At 40.2% G+C, this 22,227-nt stretch overlaps 1 protein-coding gene across 2 annotated transcripts in view; it reads right to left on the bottom strand.

The window, feature by feature from the left end:
- Positions 1–22,227, bottom strand: part of PITPNC1 (phosphatidylinositol transfer protein cytoplasmic 1) — a 78,650-nt gene that overhangs the window by 14,723 nt on the left and 41,700 nt on the right. For both annotated transcript variants that reach the window (XM_084218504.1, XM_084218505.1), the window contains exons 5-6: positions 13,888–13,959; positions 4,728–4,823 (exon numbers count right to left, since the gene is read on the bottom strand). In XM_084218504.1, the coding sequence (XP_084074630.1) occupies positions 4,728–4,823; positions 13,888–13,959 (168 nt within the window). The remainder of the gene's footprint in view (positions 1–4,727; positions 4,824–13,887; positions 13,960–22,227) is intronic.

The raw sequence follows: 22,227 nt of genomic DNA, 5'->3' as shown, positions 1-22,227 counted from the left end.
CTCTCCCAGGTTTTATTACTTAGACCATGAGTCAATGTGTTTATTGATGGAGTCTATTATTTATCATTTAGCATTTATTTATTTAACTTTCCTCCCGGACGTCACGAGCATCAGACGTGGAGTGGTAAGGCCCTTTCCAGGAAGCAAACCCAGCCCTGGGTTGTTGCAATGCCTTTTCACAATTAATTCTGACCTGTTCCTTTGTACTCAGAATTAAATAATGAAATACATTTGTTGTTTACAGAAAGCCTCCAAATCTGCCTGGCACACTTGCCCTCAGCTCTGCCATGGTACCAGGCCTGACTGGGAGCTGCCACTCTACCCTGGAGCTGGCAGCACCTCCTTGTGTGTGCTGGCAGCCTGCATGGGACACCTCAGCAGCCTTGTCACCCTTCTGTGTCCCCTGGCTGCTTGGGTGGCCCTTCCAGCACAGGCAAAGGTCCCCAGGCTGAAGCTGCTGCCAGAGGTGAAAGTGCACCCTGCTTGTGCCACAATCTGCCCCCTCCCTGGAAGTACCCAGATGTCCCTGAAACAGATCCTTCCTTCTCTTTAATGCCTGGATTAATTTTTTTCAGACTCCTATGGCAATATCATGGTGCTTTTGAAGTGCAATAATTTTTTCCCTCTTTATGCTGAAAACCATTTTGTTTTATCTTGAATTTCAGAACCAATCATGGGTTTAATACCTGTCATCTGGCATTTCAGCATCAGCTGTAGTTGCTAGGTTTTAGATTTCAGCTTTTTTAGGCAGTGCTCAGGAAAGATTTGTTGATGTAGAGATGCTACCACAGACATTTATGTAGAGCCATTTTCTAAGGACTTTAAAAAAAATTTCCATTAAATGGTATTTTATGGATGATCCAGCTAAATACTTAAGAACTGTAAATATTGGGACAGTTGTGAGGTGTTAAAATATGATAATCCAGCCAGCCTTTATGTGAACTCACACACCAAATGAGTAAGGAAAAGGAAATGTTCATACTTTTTCATATCCTTCACTGAACTCCTGTGCTGACATGGTGCCCACACTTACTGGGGGGCTGAGGCAGCTGGATTATTTCAGCTGCCATCATTTAGTGAAGTGACAGAGGTTTGTTACTCTGAAAGCACTTGGACAGGCCTAAGGTGGACCTGTCCCAGAGCAGCTGTGCTAGAGGAGAAAAGCCAGCAATGGAAGAAGAAAACTGCAGCAGCTGCATGGAATCTGTTTGGAAGCAGCCTGGAAAGTTTATTCCATTTGTCCAGCTCTCTGTTGCTTTGTTATAAACAGGAAATGAAACATTGTTCATTCTGAGAACTTGAATATGTTTGCACTGAACATTTTGCTCAGTAGCTCGCAGCTACGGTAAATGTTTCATTTCATGAATGATTCACTGGAGGCCCTCACTCCTCAGCATAGCTCAGCTTTGTTCCTTTCTATATTTCAGACAAATATATCTGTCTATATAGCTGGTGCTACATATTCATTGATGCTAAAGTCACAAGGAAATGACTTCACAAAATGTACAACCACTCTTACCTGGCTGGTACATTCTCTGTACAGAAACACAAAATTCTGTACCTGATGCAATATGTACATCCAGGTTTGGAAAACACATGGCTCCTTACAGACAAACAGGCAAACTTGTTAGCTGGGGTCTAGAATTAACCCTTCTCCATTTGGAACCTCACATATAAGCTTCTCAAAACTTGAAAGATTAGACCCACACGTGTAAAAAAGCCCTGTATTTGAGATGTGGCTACCTCACAATGGAGTTTGTAGATGGTCATGAACTTAAAGGGAGGTGACCAGCTTTAGGATACCTGAATTGCTGCAGTTTCACCTCCTCCAGCCTTCCACAAAGGCAGAAATCAGCTCAGCCCCACAGTAGAGCTGGAGTCTGTAAGTGTTTGTAAGAGCTCCCAAAAGTGCCTTCTGATTCACTACTGACCTGGTGCTTTCAGCCCCTGTGCACACTGCCAAGCCCTTCTTCCTTAAGGGCATCCCAATCACTGGGATGATTCTGTTCAACACATCCCTCAGTGTCCCTCCCTTGAAGTGTCCTGCAGTGAAGCAACAGCTCTCCTTAAGCCTCCAGCTAATTGGATTCTTCACTTTTCAATTTTAGTTAGTATTTAGAAGGAGAGAAAAGCAAATATGCACAAAGTTGAATTCAATAATTTTCCCTTCAGCCTGGACATTTTCGTGGAACACATTTTCTCTCTCAGCACCAGTGAGAATGAGCTGTTCAACTCAAATGGAATATTTTACATACAAGGATTATTTATATATTTTGTCTTTTTATGTGTGAATCACTATTATGGAAATGAAAATGGAATCTGGTTTTAAAATTCATGTCAGGACAACTGAAAAACTGTTTTTTAGATCATAGGTGGGAGGACACAGTGGCTTTGTCCTTCTACCATCAGACTCAAGTCCCAGCACAGAGCAAGCAGAGAAAGTAGTGTGTGAAGGCTTTAAATTATTTAAGCCACTCTCTAGTATGCAGTATTACAGCTAAATAATGACATTTGCTGTTAAATCTCAAGTGTATTTTTAATTGAAGAGGAATGAGCTTTCATCAGGGTGTAAAGAACACTAAAGCTCATTTCTAGAAGCTGCCAAACATGCTGACCCTGGTAAAGAACTTGCTTTATTTTAAGGCTGTGAAAGAGCCACTGAAATGAAGAGATTACTGACATGCCTGAAGTTAAAATTGTTCTCATTGGTCCTTCTGGATGGGAGTCAGGACATTTATCCTGTGGGATCTAATTGTTAAATCCTGAGGATTGCACCTTCCTTTTAATCTTTAAACTTCGTATCAGTTCAGATTATATGATTTTAAAGCAGCCAAATTATTGTTATTAGTGCAACTACAATACCTTTCAAAAGCTTACACAAACTGGGTTTATCTGAAGCTGTTATTTGGGAAACACAAACCCTTTCTCTTTTGAATAGAATTACTGTTCTGATTGAAAGCAGACAGAAATTACATTTACAAACATAAAAAAATCTTTTCATAGTCTCTAAATTATGAAGGAGGCCTCATCAGAAATGGGAATTTGGCTTCATGTTCATCATATGGTAGCATAAAAACCCCACACTTTGTAAACTTTGGAAGATCCACTATTTTCAATTATTATTCACTATCAATTATGGCATGTACACAGTTAAATACTAAAGGTGTTCTTACTGCTCTGTATGAATTCTGAAACAGAATTTGGTAATCAACAGAAAAATCATCCATCAGTGCAGAAAAAAACAACAGATGCTGGGCTATTTTTGTTGTTTAAACCCATATAAAATTCCATTTCACTTGGAATCTGGTTTTTAGATTTGTCTTTGAAATAGCAACACAAAGACTCTGAAATGCTTTTCTCCTTTAAGATGAGCCTGTTTTTCTGTATCAGGAGATTAATCCCAGGGAAATTATGCTTAATAGTTGGCTATTAAAAATGAGCAGGAAAGTTGCAAAACTGGTTGTCACCTTTGTGTTTACAATTTCTGAAGTGCAGAGAATGAGATGAAAAACCTCACAGGATTTCTTTAAAGTACAGTCAAATGCTGACCTGTTCCATTAGCAGCTCATTCCTAAATGGAACCAGAAGCCGTGGAGCTCAGATAAGATGATGGGACCAATAAGGTGTTTTATGAGGTGTTATATAATTTTTGGTACTAAACAGATAGGTTTCATTATCTAAAGAAAGTCATAAAATTACTTTTCATTCTACTGTAGGCTCAGTTTTGGTTTATGACCTGTACATAACATTCAAAATAGGATCTATATAAATGGAAGATAAAAAGTACTCGATATTTTTAGTCTGAAAATCATGTCTCCTATAGTATAGAAATATATTCCTTGGCAAGTCCTCACTTCTATCCTAAAAATGATTATGTAGTCTCGTTTTAGATAGTTAAACAGCTGCCATACTCACTGCCAGCTATGAATATAGACTTGGCTCCAGAGGCAAATCATATCTCCAAAATTAAATGCGAGCATAGATCTGATCATTCCTCTCTAGCTGCTCGTTGTGAACCATCATTTATCAACTCTGAGATTAAAACATTGAGACCTCATCTTCATTTGCATGGTGGCTGCTGATTTCAAGCAGTGAATTGCATTGACCTAGAAGAAGCACGCTCTTCAGAGATGTGCTCCATCAAATATACATGGGAGCAATTTCCGAGGGAATTTTCTGAGTGACTCTGCCTGCTGCCATTGATGCTTTTTGGCAGATCTGCTGCAGTCTGCAGTGTGCTCCAGTCCCTCTTGGTCTTGTGACATTGTTCCCTTCGAGCAATTGTGCATCAGCCCCTTGTCACTGCAGCACATCTGTCCTTTGCTGGGCTTGGACACTTTGCAGGACTCACTGGTCAGGGTGGGATACAAGTAAGGACAGCAGGGGTGTTTGATAGTGCTCAGATCTGCAAACTCTTCTCTGAGCTTCATCATGCAAAGGAAAGGCCTTTTCTAGTTTGGACTAATTCAGCTGAATATCAAGGGTCTGGAATAGGGTGTGTTCTGACAAGGGTAGGAAAGCATTTCAAAGAATCATCTGCAAAAGAAAGCGTCGGGCAATCTAGACAGAGAGGCTGCTGGCTGCTTCCCCTCTGACCAAAGGCTCTTGAGATAATACTGACCAGCAAGATTTTATACAAAAATAAAATGGTTTTGATTTCTATGCAGGCTCTTCTAAAGCCTCTTACCTTCCCTCCCTCACCAGTTCCCAGCCAAGTTGCCTCTTACCTCTGATTCCTTGTAATAGCGCTCGGGAATCTCATCGCTGGCAATGTCAATAAAGCAGACTTCTCGCTCCAGATCTTTAGCTTCTTTGTCAAAAATCTGCAAGAGTTAAAGAAATTCAAGGCTGTTACAGAACAACACCCTCACAAAATCCACCTGGAATAACTGTTACAAGCAGTTTCAATGACTTGTGCCACAGAATGTATTTTAGGCTTGTGCCTGAACAGCTTTGTGTAAAACACTCGAGTTTTTGCAGGAACACATTCTCCACCCTACTGCTCACATCGTGTTCAGCACTTTCTGCTCCCACTGCTGCTCTTACTTGGATTTTTTTGGAATGGAGACTTTGCTTAAAAACAGTAAGGTCAACAATTTGGATTGTTTTTACTGTATTCTCCAGTCTTTGTACTAGAGTCTGTCACTGTAAAAACCCAACTCTGGTCTCAGGGGGTTTCCCGCCTCTAAGGACTGCAGCAATGTGCAGGTGTTTGCTGGGAACTGTCAGTCCGAGGTGTGTTACACTGAAAATCAAAATTGTGGTTGAACTGCCCCAGTGGAAGCTACAAGCTTCCCCAGCCCGTCCATGCACACACATTTCAATCCTTTAGGACCTTGTTTGGAACAGCAAGCCTCCTGTTCTGTGCAAGGTGAACGATGGAGATATTTTGAAAATCCAGGTCATTTGCAGCTCCAGCACAGTATCCTTCTGTGCCTGTGTCCATAATTTAATTATTTAGGCATCTCAGTGACCCATGTGACTTACACTGTGTCTGCAATACATTTTCCTCATGATTCTGAGACTTGGAAACAGCGCTGAGCTAAAAGGCTACCATGAATTAGTGCCATGAAATTCAGGGCAGTTGTGCATTCACTGTCAGGATCAGTAATAAGCTCACAATGTGCTTTTTCCTTCAGGGCACAATGTTCTATAGCTGATATTTCCAGGAAGCAAAAATATTTTTGTTTTCTTTCTTTTTTTTTTTTTAAATAAATGCACTGAATGCTCTCTTGATTTAATTAAATTCTAGAGGAACAGTTAAAAATACAAAATGCCAGCAACTCTTTAGTAACAGAAATGCTACTTCATTATTTCTGAAAGCATTGGGGCTGCCCATTTAAAGCATTCAAAAAGAGCAATGGACTCCAGGGAACACAGGAACCAGCTGGTAGGAAGAAAATTGCTCAGGAAATTGTCTTTCAAATACAGGAAAAGCTGAAGTTTGACTCTACAATTTTAACTTATCTTGGTAGTGAATAAAACAGGCAGCACTGAATGCTCACTGAACTGGATGTAACATGTTCACACATCTGCAACTGCTGAAGAACTGAGAAACTCCAACCTGGTTTTATTTGTATTATTATCCTTCTCCAATTGTTGTTTTGCAAAAAAGTTATGTTAATTATTTGAACAGAGTGGAACTTTGAAGGGAAGCCCTTGTCCTGTAGTGCTCCTTCTCTGGATTGGGTACATTGGTGTAAATCACTTCTGTTTTTATATATATAATATAGGTCACCTTTTATAAGCTTCCTCACTTGCTTTTTTCCTAAACAAATTCAGAAATACAGAGCAGCCCCTGATGAAGATGCATTTCACCATAATCTCTCTAAAATAATGGAAATGGCACTTAAAAGGACATTAGCAGGTCAGCTGAGGCTTTGAATCTGTCCATGGTTTAGGCACAAGCCCCATAAATTCAAGCACATGCAAATCTCTGCCCATATGCAAGGGCCTAAATGGAGATTATTACCCAGTATCTTATCCAAAGAAACGTGCCCTGCTCTGTCCCAGACTTGATCCACATATTTCACCTCATATGAAAATAGTTCTAAATTCCTTTCCTCTCTTTAAAATGCTGTGATGGAAGTGGGGGTGACAGATGCCTTTGCCAATCTGTCAAAACCAGGAGGAATTTTTCAACCATTTCAACGATGCCTTATTTGCTGCCGAGGCTGTCTGTGACCATTTCCTTTATTCCAGAAGTTTGCTGAATGACATTCTTACTTCCCTTTGCCAGCAGAACTTGTTGTCTAATCATTTATGCTTCTCCCTTTCTCAGATTGTCCTCACAAGATTTGCAGCTAGAGATTTAATCTTCTCATTCTATCAGCAGTTGAAAATAAGAAGTCATTAGAGAACAAGACTGATTTCTTTCTTAGCTCTAATTCTCTTATTGCCTCTCTTAGCCACAGAATCTTGGATTGCCTGAAACCCTGTAGGGAGGATGGGTTTATTGTGGCTGGGATCAAAGACACTAAAGAAACTTAAAAGTTTTAAAAGAAAAGATTAAAGGCCACAAAAAGAAGCATAAGGCTCCCAATCTGTGCAACTGTATTTGCAAATGTGCAGAAACTGAATGGTGAGAACAATCTGTATCCTTAAGAAGATGATGTAGAAGATAGATTATTAAATATTATATTGGAAAGAACTGGACAGGCTTTACATTTAGAAGCCAAGTAATTAATTGAGATTAAAATACACAACCACATGGAAAACAAAGAGCAACATTCAGACTGAAGTGGCCTTTTTGCCACGGGTTTTGGGTTTATTTTGGGGGGAGTAACGTGCCAGCTTTCTTACAACAAACATTTATATACTTCCCTTTCCTAAGAGGAATGAAAACTCAGCATGATTTAGACTACATCACCCACAGAATGACAGAAAGTGGGAGAAAGGTTTCAACTGGGTCTTCTTTATGACTGTCAGTGGTCTCTGCTGGTGAAAATCGAAAGAAACCCAAAAAATAAAAACAATAAAAACAAAATCAAAAGACCCCCCCCCCCACCCCAAACAACAACAAAACCCCAACAAACAAACACCCAAAAAAACCCCCCAAAACACTAATCCCCCTCAACCAACCTCAAACCTAACCAATCAACCAATCAGAAACCAAAAGAAAAGTACAACTCCCCCCCAGGCAGGTGATTCCAGAACCTCAAGAATAACAGCTCATGCAGGATATTGCAGAAATGTATGTACTGGTGAACTTAAATTTTGTTCCTTTGTTTCCTTCCTGCCCTACCAGAACATGTCCTGGCACATGCTTTGCTAGCAACTTCCCTTCTCCTGGTAGCCACAGTCAGAACAGAAAATCAGGTTAGGATATGATGAGAAATTTAATATCCTCTTTTCTGCAAGCATTTTTTCATATTTGTTTATTTTTTTCTTTGTTTAGGCTAAGTTGCTGGCTTCAATTTTATTCAGATGTAGTTAATCTAAAATATAACTTTCTGGCCAATCTGCACAGCTGACCTGGATTGGGTATAAACAGCATAAAGCCAATTTCTGCAGAATGTAGAAATTTATTCCATCCACATTGGCAAACTCCTCACTCATCTGCACCACCAGGACTCCAAGAGTCACATCTGTGCCTCTGGCTTGGCTTTGTTTCATAATACATGATTCTCTCTTGTGATTTTGTTTTCCATCTTCAAGAGCAAAGGAACCATCCCAGGGATTACCAGCTGGAAAGGTGTTTGGCTCTGTCAGTACTACAAAATGCATTTTTTTCCCAGCCTAAACACAAGGAGTTTGTGGTCAGAAAGGCTGTAAAGAGATAATTCATGGCAGGGCTGTAATTGTGGTGAGGACTGCAAAAATAATTCCTTTTTTGCATTAGAAAAATGCACAAGATATACTCTCTACCTTGAAATTCTCATCTCTGCAGATTGCCATGCACCACTGGCTGCTCCTCAGTGTGTTGCTGCCCACCTTGAGCAGGTTGTGTCACCTGCTCCACTGAAGCTCTCACTTTTCTGATGGAAAACTCCTCAGAACTCAGAACTTGACCCATGGAGTTTATTCAGTGTGTAACTTTTCAATAAGTCATGCTCCAGCCTCAGCTCCCTAATTTCCTTTGGAGATTTATTTGGGCAAAGATTACAAGAATTGACCAATTTCAAACCTGTTCATGGGATAAAACTACTTATGTGGACATGCATAATTGGGAGCAATTTTTCTATGGAAAAAGATTGAATCTGTCTTTGAGAAGAGAAAATTTGGCTCCCTGAACTGGCTGGGAATATCCCTGTGTGCCACAGAGTGGGAGAGGCAGTTATATATTTATCTGCAGCCTTGCTCCCTGCTCCTTTTGATCTCTATGTCATGACTCCCCTATTATTCCATCTCTTATAAAATATCTCATTAAGATTTGTGCTTTCTGGACAGAGAACTGGATTTTTATGTAATTATGTCAAAGTAGCTGTGCTTCCAAGACCTCAATAGACTATCTATAATATTTACTGGGATTAGTTTTTTAAGTCACATCCAGTTCAAGTGCCAGATTTACAGCATAACTTCAGTAGTTCATTTAGAAAAATGAAAAAGTAGAGGCACAACCATCTCACTTGTTCACACTCTGTCAGTGTGGGCCTTGTCATATGTTCTGTGATAGCCATATGTGCTTGGGACACAGGATCTGCAGTTCAACAAAGAGAGCTCTTCCCTCAGGAGGAAATTTCAGACCAACCTTTCCACTTGCTTGCCTTTATCTTTTCAGACTTCTTAGAGGGGAGGAAAGCATTATAAAATCATGATTTTTCATTGCAAATTATGGGATACTCAGTACCACCATACAGGAAAAGTCCAGGTGCAAATAAAATCACCCTAAAAGTGTCCCTTGCTTTCACTTTGCCATATTTTGAGTGATGCCCAGCAATCCTTTTGACAGTTTCCAGAATGAGATCTTGTGGTGCAGGTTAAACCAGGGCACAGCTGAATCCTTTTCAGCTGAAATCAGTGTTTCATGGCAGTTGCCTTAAATAGTGAATTTACATTTAATTTCCATGTGCTATATTCAAGTTTGTTACAACCTAGTTCCACATTACTAAGATAGGAGACTAAAATAGAGGAAAAAAACACCCTAAACTCAACCAAAGTAGAAATGGATTTTCTTGTTAGCTGCCATGTCTGAAATTTATTTTACTTTAGTTTCATCATCAAGATGCACACACTGAGTTTTCCAGAGAAAAATATTTTGCTACGAAGAGCAAGGCAGAGGAAATTTTAGATACAGTGAATTTTCATTATTGACAACCTTTGAATTATTTGACAAGCTGTATTTTTTTTTGCTTTCCCCAGACACCATCAGATGGCAAAAAAATCACTGCCCAAATATCAGCAGCAATTAATTCTGTGACTAAAAAACAAAACAAAACAAATCAACAGAAATCAGTCAAACATAATGATCCTTGTGCAACAAATAGGAAAATTGAATGTCTCTGTGATTCAGTGATTTGCTTGAGCAGTGTCTGTCCCCAGTCTGCCTTTGCTGTCCCTTCAGCTGCCTTGCAGACATTTTCCCCAGTAGCAGAGGGTGACAGGCAGGGACAGTGTGGCTCTGCCATGTGTGACATGGCTGGGCACTGACTGCAGCAGCCACTGCAGCCATATGGTGTGGCCTGTAATCAACACAGCTGATTGCAAGGCACAGTTGGTGCATTCCCCACGAAAAGGAAAAAACCAAAACCTGTGTCTGTAGTGCACACTGAGACAGTAAGAAAAAGAGATGGCAGAGGAGTGAGAGGGAGATGACAGTTCCACTGAATTAGTGCTTTGTGACACAAATACTGAGCAGTCAATGGACTGTTGAAAGAAAATACCTGTCCAAATAAAAAACCAGCTTAAGGAAGTGTTCTCATGGAAGGCACACACCCTATTTATTGACACACAAGCAGTACCTCCCACCCTCCTGGCCTGCATTTCTACCATTTCACTCAGTAGATACCTGTAAGAATTCTCTCTGTAAGGATGTCCCTTATGTTTTAAATATGCAGAATACAGACTTTATCTATCTATATTCAAATTCCCAAAGTGCAAATTTTGCTTTGGGAGGAGGGTGTGATTGCTGTGCCCTTTCACACTGAGGCTTTGGGCTGTAGGCACCTGCTCTTCCCCCTCCCAGCACTGCCAATAGCAGCAGCTCAGGTACAAAGGGAAGCAATAATTTCAGGGGTTCTACAGATGCCACCTCCCATGTCATTTCCATCTCATAAAACATTCACATTTTTAAAAATTTTGTAATGTAAAATAAAAGTCAAATCAAAATAAAATTTCTCTTTAAGAAGTTCACTTCTAATTGAAAAGATCTGCACGAGGAAATAGTGAGGGGCCTGACTCACTGGTCCAGTTTCTGACAGTGTTAATGAAGCTGTAAAGCTACAAGGTAGCAGGGACAATATTTGATGTACTCACATGCTCATCCAACACTGGCTCTGTTTTTCTAAGAATAGAGTTGCCATGGAACAACTACATGGGATACATTAAAATCAGCTGCTCTGAGCACTGAAATCACAGCTCAGTGGATTTATGGTTCTGCACTACTACACAAGGTTGCCTAAATAAAGACATTTATTGTCCATTGTTCTTTCTGTCAGTATTTATATTTGTGCAAATCAACTGCAAACTTTAACAGATTGGAACAAGAATGCTTTAACACATTTAAAATAGCTTAAAATGTATTCTAAGATATCGAAAAATCAGATTCCAGACCAGATACCATCTTTCACTAGTATTACTACTATCTTCTGTCATGCCAAATGGGAAGAAAGATCAGTAGGAACTTTGCATCAGGATATATTGCAATAATTAGGTAGAATTATACCAGACAACACAACATGTTAAATGAAATAATTCTAATAACATCCCAGCCTACCAAATGACAGGAACCCAAGACCATTTATATTGCTTTCTTCCATGGATCAGTGGAATTAGCTTTAGTATCCTTATGCCTAAGTATTGCTGTTCACAATCAATATCTACTTTATCAGACAGTATGGAAATGAAGAACAGATCAGAGTGCAAAGATTTAAAAAAATCTCTATGATCTAAAAAAATACATTGAGAAATAGCTGAGTTAAAACCAGATGTGTATTATTGCCCTCATTACTGAAACATTAATATTCATTCAGTCTATTTTGCATTACAACTGCAAAATTTACTGAAGTTTTTTTTGGATTCATTATTTCTTCATCAGACAAGGCTGATAGTTGCAATGAAGGAAAATACAGTGTATCTATGGAAATCTATAGGAATGGGTGCTATGCTTCCTGTTGTTTTCTACCCAGACAAACAGTGACATTTAATCTAAACTTGTCTGACACAAAGGAGAAATGCACTTTGCAAGTTCTTAAGGGAGGTTTAAGCCTGCCCATTGAGCAGTGGAAATGAGGTTGACTCCTGCTCCTAGTTCCAAGGTGTTTGGATTAACAGAAGCCTCTCCATATTTAGGAACCTTCCAGCATTTCAGTGCTGTACCAGTCATGTCTGTGGTCCCAGATCAAGGTCATGGGAGCACAAAAATGTAGATCTTCCATTTGTTTACTGTCTTCCCACCAGGGAACAGCACAGCTCTCAGGATTACAAAATCAGGGAAATTAGGGCTGGAGTGCTACCATCTAATTCAGCTGCTCTTTCTCCTCCTCAGTTCAAGCAGGGGTCAGTGAAATCTCTTAATCTAGGCAAACACTGGCTTAGTCTGTGATTCAGGTGCTGCAATAGAAAGGTAATATGATATTACCCCACTGGCAGTCTGGTAAAAATGACATTGGAAGAGCTGGATTCAAGCAGAATAGAGTTTCTTTGATTTACATCACTGGAGTATCCCACCTCTGTGCCACTTTCATCTGAATTCCCTGGCTGGATACTGTTCAGGGCTTGATTCACAGTATTTTAGCCACAAGCTGACACACTGAAAGAATTCACTCTGCTTAAATAGCTTCAGTTCTTCCTCTGTCAGACAGCAGCCCATGTCTGCTCACTGCTGACATTACAATGCACCAGAAAATTAGTCTGTACCCTCCCAAAACCAAAGGTGTGGGCTTGCTCTGAATTAAAGTGCTGCCAAAAAGCAGAAGTGAACATTAAAAAGTGCATAAATTACACAATGTTCATCTAGCTGGTAATGCAATACACTTTTTAACTCACACACTGCTCTGACTTAGAGAGGCAGCGACTGTGAGTGGTTGGTATCTGGTGGTTAATAGATGATCCCTGTCATGTTCCCAGTGGGAAAGTGTCTGCATGCCAAAAGCATCATTCCAAATTCCACCTTGTTCTTGTACATGTAATTATTCTGCCATAAGCAGTGCAACAGCTGTCAGCCTCGTGAACAGGCAGCCCCAGGGGGTTGAGGGAAATGTACCTCCCACCTGGAGAACAGAACACCTTCCTCTTACCAAGGCTGCTGGAGGGACACCCCAAAACACTGGAAGGCTGTGCTCAGACCCCTTAAAATCTGCTTGCCTGCCTTTTTCCTTTTCAAGAATGAATTCAAACACCCCATCATTGGGTCTCTGTTTTACAGATCAAATTTCCAGACATTTAAACTTTGTTTCATGCCTACAAGAAACCTCTTCCCATAAGTCTGCAACCAGTGCATGCCAAAATGAAACAGGAAGAAACATATTTGTGTATGAACCCAAGGGTTCAATCTTTACATGCTGAGCTTTAGTGAAAGTTATTCTTATTTTTTCCAAGGTAAAAGCAGACTCTGCTCTGCTCTCTGCACAGCAAAGTCTGACTGACCTCCTGCCTTCTGCTCCTGAGCCTCTCTGATCAGCAGCTGCTGGCTGCTCATTCCCACCCTTCCTCTACAGAGGATTTTACATAGTTAATTGTCCTTCTCATCCCTAAGCTTTAACTCTGAACATTTTTAACTTCGGGGAAGTGACTGCCAAAAGCATCACCTAAGTGCACAGCCATTGTTCCCCAGGCTGCTTACTGAGCTCTCATCTCTGACCATTGTTTCGTTTTCTGTTTGTTCTTCCTGACACCTCCTTGGAATTCAACCCTCTTCATTCAGAGATAATAATGTGAAACACAGAAAGTGCACACCATACAAGCACACCAAAAAAACCCCAGTCATCTTTTTTTTACTTTCCATAAATGTTTGTCACATCTAAATTCCCATATGTAAATTATGCTGTGTTTAGAGCAGGAACAAACAGGATAGAAGAGGCAGAAAGGAAGGTGTGTACATTAGTCTTTCATCTCCTGGTACTTCAGAGGTAACTCCTCTGCAGCTGCTCAAAAGCTGGACACCCAGGGAGGGGCAAAGTCACAAATTTGATGGGGCCTTTTTCCCAAACTGAGAGACCTCCAGGCCCCAGACAGACTGTGCTTAACAAAAAGGATTAAATCGACTTTTGCACAAGGCGCCATACTTACACTGTCATTGCTTCCTTTGTTGTCCTCATATTTTGTCTCTATATGAATGGAGAATTTAGGCAAAAACGAACACTGCAACAAAAGAAAAATATGTTTAACACAAGAAATATGCCTTGCTTCATCAGCTGACATATTCAGTACATCCTTTTTGGTATCATCTTTCTTATTTTTTTCAGATTACTTCAAGAAAAAAAGTTCCCAGAACATTAACCTGAAAGGTTTGGTGATTATGGAGGGATCCAGAGATTCTATCTAAAAGCTGAAAATTATAATGAAGATATAAATAAATCAGTATAAGCAGTCTGGAATAATTAGATGTAATGGTTTTCATGCTCACTATGCCCAAGAGTATGAATGTCCTGAATGTCTTGTTAGAAATTCAATTCACTAAGATCTTGAGAGCAACTGGATGTCCCTCATTATAGACCAGTCTATCCCCATGTAGAAAAACCCAAGGACTCTTCACCAGATGCAGGTCCTGACCAAAGAGACAGCAATGCCTTCATATGTGAGGGCTTTTTCTTAATTTTTGGTGAGAAATAATTTTAGCATAACTTCCTATTAATGAAATTAATATGGAATTCATGGATTATGAACCCCTGTGAAAATTTATTTTTACTAAATCCAAATAAATATTAAAAAAAAGAAAAAAGAAAAATACACCAATGTTTTCCTGTTAAAGATTAATAAGATTAATATTCTGTATTTACATGGGAATAAATTTATTTTTCTGAGGATTGCTTTCCTTAGTTGGCTTATGAAGGCTAGAATTTGTAATACTAGGCAATACAATCCCATCATAATAAATATTTCAAATATATTTTATTTATCATTTCCCAGTTCTTCTTTCAAAGCAAGTTTTCAGAGAGGCAGACAGAACAGCTGTCTAACCAGCTCTGAATGACAGTAGTTCAGCATCTTTCCTTTTAGTCACCAAGGCTTTCCCTGCATTAACTGCCAGCTCCTTGTGTGATGCATCACTAATCCCCTATGGCAAATGACTCTTCCAGGGGCTGTGCATCCAGGTTATACAAGGAGGGTTTTGGACACCTCAGTGCTCACACTGCTGCTGGTCCAAGTCCAGGCTTGAAAGCATTCAGAGAGTTCCTCAAGGGAGGGGCTGGTGAGTAGGGGAAGAGGGCATTTAGGAGGCCAGGTGTAGTGCAACAGCTGAAATCTAAGGCAGCTCCTTGGAGACTGCAGCAAATGCATCCCTCCCTCACTGGGTATCACCCAACAAATCATTGTTCAGTCTCCTTCTGATCACAGGACAGCCACTATCAACAAGCACATCTAGAATCAATCCTTGTCGAAAAAACAAGTGAGACAAGGTCTGGTGCCATGGAAGGCAGAACCCCCTTCATGCTGTTATCTGAAGCACAGTTGCAGTTTCAGAGGGAATTATGAATAAGACCAAATGCCAGATTTCCCTTTGACCTTGGTATTAAAGCAATGGCTGCTATTTTCAATCACTGTCAGGAGGTTGCCAGCAGTGAGTCAGGTCATGACACTGAAATGTCACCGCTCCATGTACTGAACGTGAGGCTGCATTTGGGCTGCCTGGAGCAACTCAGCAATCCCTGCTTGAGTCTAGCTGTGATTCCTGTGACCCAGAATCTAAACTCTAATTAAAACAAGAGATCTTCTAACCTTGTATTTCAACAAGAAGCATTAAGAAAAGACCAAGGTTCCTTAGACTAGCATAGAAGAATGGTGCCATTTACCTCAAGCCACCTCATTAGAGAGCCACTTTCTGTAAAGCCACCCACAGGCAGCCTCCCTGTGTGTTTAGCATGAAGGAGAGAACTGTAACAACCTAATTTGAGAATATAAATGGCAACATGGGTTTACCCCAAATGAAAATTCAAATTCACCAGAAATCCTCCACCACAAAAATCTCTCTCAGAAACTCAACTGACAGGCAACCACTGCTCCAGCAGCTGTGGGGGGTCTCGCTGCCTTACAGGAACACTTAGCAGGGTTCAAATTTTTGAACATTTCACAGAATGTGTCTCATGATTCATCAGCTGCACTCTGACTAATTGGCAGAGGGCTCTGGCAGAACCAGAAAGCTGTTTATGCATCATCCAAAAGACTATTATTCATCGTGCAAAAAGTTGGGTTTTCCCCCTCAAGTGGCGGCGTATTTACTTAACTGGGGATTAAAATTGTTATGCAACAGTCAGAAACAAACTGGGGAGTGAATAGTAGGTAATAAACCTTTTAGGAGATTCTTATTTCTTCTGAGCACCACTCCCTCTCTGCTCTGCCTCCTCTGGGGCCCGTGTTCTTCCAGCACTGACCTGGAGGCGATCGATCCCGAGCACACACACACACAGGACTGCACAGGGCACTGTTTCCAGCTCCCCATTTCACTGCCTCTACAGCTTGCAAGGTTCCTCTTGGGAATGAAATAGTGGCAAATTCAATCTTTAACTTGAAATTAAACTTAAGTTCTACAGCATAATTCAAAATCTTCAGTCCCAGTGTCTTCAATGATAAGGTGTCTGTGTGAAAAGCTCTCAAAGGAGCCATCTTAGGTATTGTCACCTCCAGATTTTTTAGATGTCTTATAAACTCCTTTAAAAATTTTTATACCCTAGCACACCTATGACACTCAAAAACAAATAAGGGGAATATTCAGGGTTTTTTGTTTGTTCTCCTAAACTTTCTATATTTGGCACCTCAATTTTGGAAGAGCCAGGAGAGGTTTAAGGCTCAAGAGAGCATCAGTGCAATAACAGGAGAGTGAACCAGTAATTACCAGCATGAGCAGGGGTATTTCCACGTTAGAATGAAGGGAATGAGAGCAGCATATGGAAAGCACAGCCCCCAGTTTCACTTGCAATTCCCTACATATAACCTCTTGAAAAACGCAAGGCCTATTTTTAGCACGATGATTGATTAGCGTTGCCATAGCAATAAGCAACACTTACAAGAACAGGGTAGGACGGAAGTGTGCCAAAACACTCGCCAAAGTCTTAAAGAGACAAACACATGCAGGCTGTGACACTCATTTAATGCAGAGGGCTGTCAAATTCACCTCTGTGTAGTAATTACACCTGAGGTGGCTGTGGGAATTACTGCAGTTATCAGCAAATATGTTGGTCTGAGAGAGACTTCTTCAAACCTGCTTTGTGTGAGCATGCCAGTTCATCAGTGCTGTTGCAGCTAGTTTCATTTTCCATGTGGATCCTGCCTGCAGAATGTTCAAAGACCTGCTAGAGACCTCATCCTTGCTCTTCACCTCTCCTGTTCCTTGTGAATATTAATCCACAATCCTTGGCAGTTATTTCTGCACAGTAAAAATTAATCCCACTTTTTTTTTTTTTTTTTTTTTTTAAGCAGCAGAAGCATATTTCCCTAAATCTTAACATAAAAGCCCAGCAAGGCAGACATTTCATGTAAATGTTCTCTCTCATCTTCCACCACTTCTCAGACTGATGATTTTTTTTATGGTCACATATGCATTATTTGGACAACACAGGTGGAACTGGATTTTTAGAGAGTGATCTCCATGGAGCCTAAAGACAAAGTGACTGCTACAATGAGGTTAGAGTGTTCAAGCAAATGAAATCTTTTCCATAGGGCAACTCCCATATATCACATCCTTTAAATTAAAAATTTTTGGGCACTGTTTTGCTACTCAGGGGGTAACAACAGCATTTCTTTATAGAAGATCAAGAACCAGGGAAAGAGAAATGAAGTCCCAACTTTGTTGTGGGCAACAAAGGGGATGTGGGACTGTGAGGTGATGGAAGGTGGAATATTGAATGTTTTTTTGGAAAATGGACAATGGGGAATGATTGACTCCCCTCAGATTGCTGCAGACAGAAGTGCTGTGTGATCAGGTCACCCAGGCACAAACCAGCATCAATCAGGGTGACAAGGCTGGGAGAGAATAGACGGAAAGGGCTGGGCAGGGTGATGGCATTTGGAAGATGTGACTCAGTGAGAGGGAGGAGAATTTGGAACGCAAGATAAGCACAGGAAGGTGGCAAACAGCAAACAAAAGTGGTGTTGAGTGGAAAGGAAAAGAACAATGCAAAAACAGGGCTTGAAAATAAACAAGGGAGCAAAACTCTCATAAACAAGCTGAGGAAGAAAGCCACTGTTTGTATTGTATACAATAACCTGGAGATGGAACGATGAGTAACAAGTTGCCACCACGGCTATAAAACTCTTATCTCTGGCTCTGCCTTCCCTTAGGATCTCTTTCTTTGATACATGGGAACAGTAACCTGCTTATTGAAGAAGAAATGAAGTGAAAAGCAGCGTGCACAAGTGGAAATGACAGTCCCATCCATCAGAGAGGGGGCTGGATTGCTTTGGAATAAGGCAGTGCTGGAAAAAGGGGAATTCTCCCAAGCAGTTTGAGTTACTCGTTTCAGTGGGATTAAGCTATTAAATGAGAATACAGGTTTGCAGCTCTCTAAAAAATGTATTATTTTTTTCTTATAAATACTACGGAGGTCCTTCCTTTTGCTGGAACCTCTACTAAGGGAAATAAATCTGTGCTTTCCCTGGACAATGGCATCAGTGAGCCTGTTTTCTGAGCTGGGGGGATAAGATGGGAGGATGCTGGTAGTAATTTTGCATTAGGCTCTAATCCTGCAGTATGGATTCTTTGCACTGCATTTTTGATGCAGACTCTTAAAATCTTCAAGCTGTAGAAAAGTTTTAGCCCTGAAGAATGAGGGGTTAGATCCAAATTTCAAGGGCTGGTAATCAGATAAGGAGAACACAGGAAAAAACTCTACAGCAATGTTTATCTGAAACAACTGTTTTCCTTCTCAAGTCATCTCATTATAAAAATAACAATACAAAAACATTCCTTCCAGATAATTTACTTCATGGATAAACCAGCAGCTAAGTGAAGCACAAAACATGCCTGTTCTCAAAAGTAATCAGAAACCAGCAGGTCAGTAATGGACCATTTAGCAACTCTCACTCTGGGGCCTTGACACATACCAGATGACATAATTTTATTTTCCTCAGTCATTTGCTCTAGAAGAATAAATGTCATTGTGATAAATCATCAAAGGAATTGTTGTCTCCTGCTTTCTGTTCCATAACTGACTTTCATAAATATTCTGGATTTATATTCTATTCATGAGGATGTTTGGGACATTGTCATGTTGAAGGAATGCTCCTCCTCCTTGCACAGAGCAAACAATGCCATTTTAATGTTTGTTTTGTCTATATAATTGTGAAACTAACAATTGACTATAAATTATGCACAAAAAAATTATCCAGCTGTTTTTAAATTTCAGCCCCAGAACTGAAATATTGCTAACACCACCAAAGCCATCCAGGTCAGGCAGATCTGTTTGAACTGATCCCTGGTAAACACTTGAACTGCACCTTCAAACCTAGAAGAGTTTGCTTAAATTCTCTTTGTATTTTTCCTAACCACGTTCTATTCCAGCTTGAGAGCTAAACTTTGGCTCATTTTCAGTGGACTTCAATCACATGAAGATTTTGTACCATGGTTTAGTCACCAAACATGATCTGATTGTTTGTTTGCTTGAGGCTCCTCTCTTTTTTTGTCCAGAATCTCCACTGTCTCTTGAGCAGGTCGAATGGATATTTGCTCTGTGCTGTTTATTTTCTAACAATATCCCAATGCAGGTAAAGAAACTTAGTTCTATGCAATTCTTCTTCCTTTGGTTTGCAGTAGACACAAGTTTGCTTTCTAGTTAATTATTTCTAATCTTGCTGGGCAACCTCAGAAATAAAAAAAACAAAGCCTCCTGAAAGTTCAGTTGTTCTTGCCGCTGTGAATAGCATAAATATTTTCCACTAAAGATACATATTTGCAAAGGCTGTGATAAGCACACAAGGGGTTGTTGAGAGCTGCAAGGCATCTTGTCTCCATCCTCCAAGAGAAAAAGGCCCCAGGCCCTGACTAGTGAAGGAATTCTTTCCAAAGGCAGCAGCTAACAGCACCCATTCCCCAGCACCGGGGGGAGCTGGGCAGGAGGCACCTGACCACACCCAAGTCCTGGAATTGCTCATGGAGTGGAATCCCCTGGAGTTACTCCTATAGGGCTGCATTTCTGCTGCATCCTAAATCACAGGTTTATTGTCTTAACATCAACCTAATCCCAATATAAATGGATTTTCAGATAAAGCCTAAGTATGTATTTTAGCAGGATATCTTGTCAGGTTTCTAACGACAAGATCAAGACCAAAGCAGCTCCAGTGTCTATCTTGAAGACACTTCCTCACACACAGGTCTGAAGAAACACCCCAACCACTAAGACTTCAAACTTCACAGGAATATCTTATTCCCTAAATAGTACCCCCAAATCTGGATGACTTCCTTTGGCTTCAGCTTTGACAGTATTTTTTGACTTCCTCCTCCCTCTCCATGCCAGCAGGAAGCTTTCAAGGACACAGCACTTCTTGGGACAGTCCCCATGTGTCACCTTCCTGAGAGGAAGCCTTTTGTATGGCAGCTTTAACCAGGTGCATTTGCAAATGCTCTCCTGATGTGACCCTAAAGCACAAATTGCACCTCACAAAAGCATCACTTGTGCAATAGTTCTGTTAAATTCATTATCTCAAGTGTGGCTTTTGTTTTACATGTTGTTAACATGGTTGTCAATACCCAGTAGCAGATGTGGTGTTTGCTGCCAGATTTAGGGGGTTGCTGTGTAACAAATACCATTGCTTAAAGCAGATGCCATCATAACTGGATCCAGATTAGAGAGGACTAACATCATGACAGTGTAATTTCCATTCCTGTTTTCATGCATCCAATTGCTCTTGGCTTTTTATACAACCATGGCACAGAACAATATTCTCTAAATTATTTTTCAAAGCCTGATGAGCATTTTTTCTTAGGTGTCCTAATTTCAGGTCTTTAGGAAGATCGTATTTATGAATTCCACAATATTCACAGGAGAATCAGATTGATGAAATTATTCCATACTGCATTTCTAAATGCCAGAGTATGGGCTTGAATGCTATTTCTCAACAGCTTACATATTTTGCAACTGAAAAAACCTTAAGACTGTCAGTAAGGTTCAGTCTGCTGTTCACATCCTCTTCCAAACCACTAACACACACTGAAATAACATGCTGAGCCTTTAAGGTCCTTCTCTTTATTTAGAGTGGAATTTACAAGGTTAATAAGGTGTGAACATACCACAGAGCAGAACGTACTTGACTTGATAAGATTATGCTTTATTTATCCAGTTATTGGCCTGCCTTTAGAATGAGTTTTCCTTGAAATGAGGCTCAATTTGACTCTCACCATTTCCCACAGACCCTTCAGAAATAATTTATGATCTTTAAGAAAAGAGTTTCTATCTTACATATTTTGGGCAATGTCTGTGGGCTTACTCTTCCTTTTAGAATTCTCTAATGAATACAGAAGATCAAATTTAGAGAAATATTCCAGACAAGGATAGCAATTATTCCCAGTGGTATGTTTAACATTTTTGTTCTAGATTCAACAGTTGGAGGCAAAGGCACTGTCTCTGTTTTCCATGAAGATAAATTCATAGCTATCAGCTCCATTAATACATATTTTTGATTTTTGTCTCAAGTACAGTTTCCCTTATCTCCTCCCAGTACTTCTAGTTCTGTTTCCTTGCACCATGGTAATTAGTCCCCAGCTCCCCTAGGCAGTTACAGTGTCACTTAGTGATTGTTTTGCCTACCTTCCAAATTTCTGGACTGATTTAATTTTTCTTTACAAGTCTCTTCAACTCTGCAATCACTTCTGCTGATGCTCTTGAACATTTCTGTAGCTGTACCTTCCTCCAACCCGCACCAGGTGTTGTTTCACCAGCTCAGACAGAGATCACCTCATGATTCAGTTCTCTGAGTACAGCACTGCTGTTTGGCTTTAATAATGTATTGCATTTCAAATTTAGACACATATTTCTGTCTGCCACCACCCTTTGCATCATCCCCACTTGTCTCTCTCAGTTAAAGAAAAAAAAAAAATCACATGAAAAGATTTAAATTTACTTTCAGTTAAAGAAAAAATTTACCATGGAGAGATATCAGCGCAAGACAGCAAATGTCAACTTCCCAGCCTAAACCTAAATGTGCTATCAGAGGTAAGCCTTAATTAATGTGGACTCTGACAGACCCTACCAAAAGTCTCTCCTGGCAAAACCAGCTGAGAATCTGTCCCTCATCAGTACCTGTAGCACAAATTGGAGAGCAAAGTTGGTTGCTTTGGGTTTTCAAACCTTCAAACCTGGCTGTTACAGTTGCAACTCTGGGTCTCTAGCTTTCAGATCTAAGCCTTAAAATCCCTTTTTTTTTTTTTTTTTTTTTTTCTCTTTGTGCTTTATGAGCTTTTAAAAAATCTGCACAAAC

The sequence above is a fragment of the Fringilla coelebs genome (genome assembly GCF_963513975.1).
Source record: "Fringilla coelebs genome assembly, chromosome: 19".
Taxonomy (NCBI): Eukaryota; Metazoa; Chordata; class Aves; order Passeriformes; family Fringillidae; genus Fringilla; species Fringilla coelebs.
This window is presented reverse-complemented; position numbering and strand designations above follow the sequence as displayed.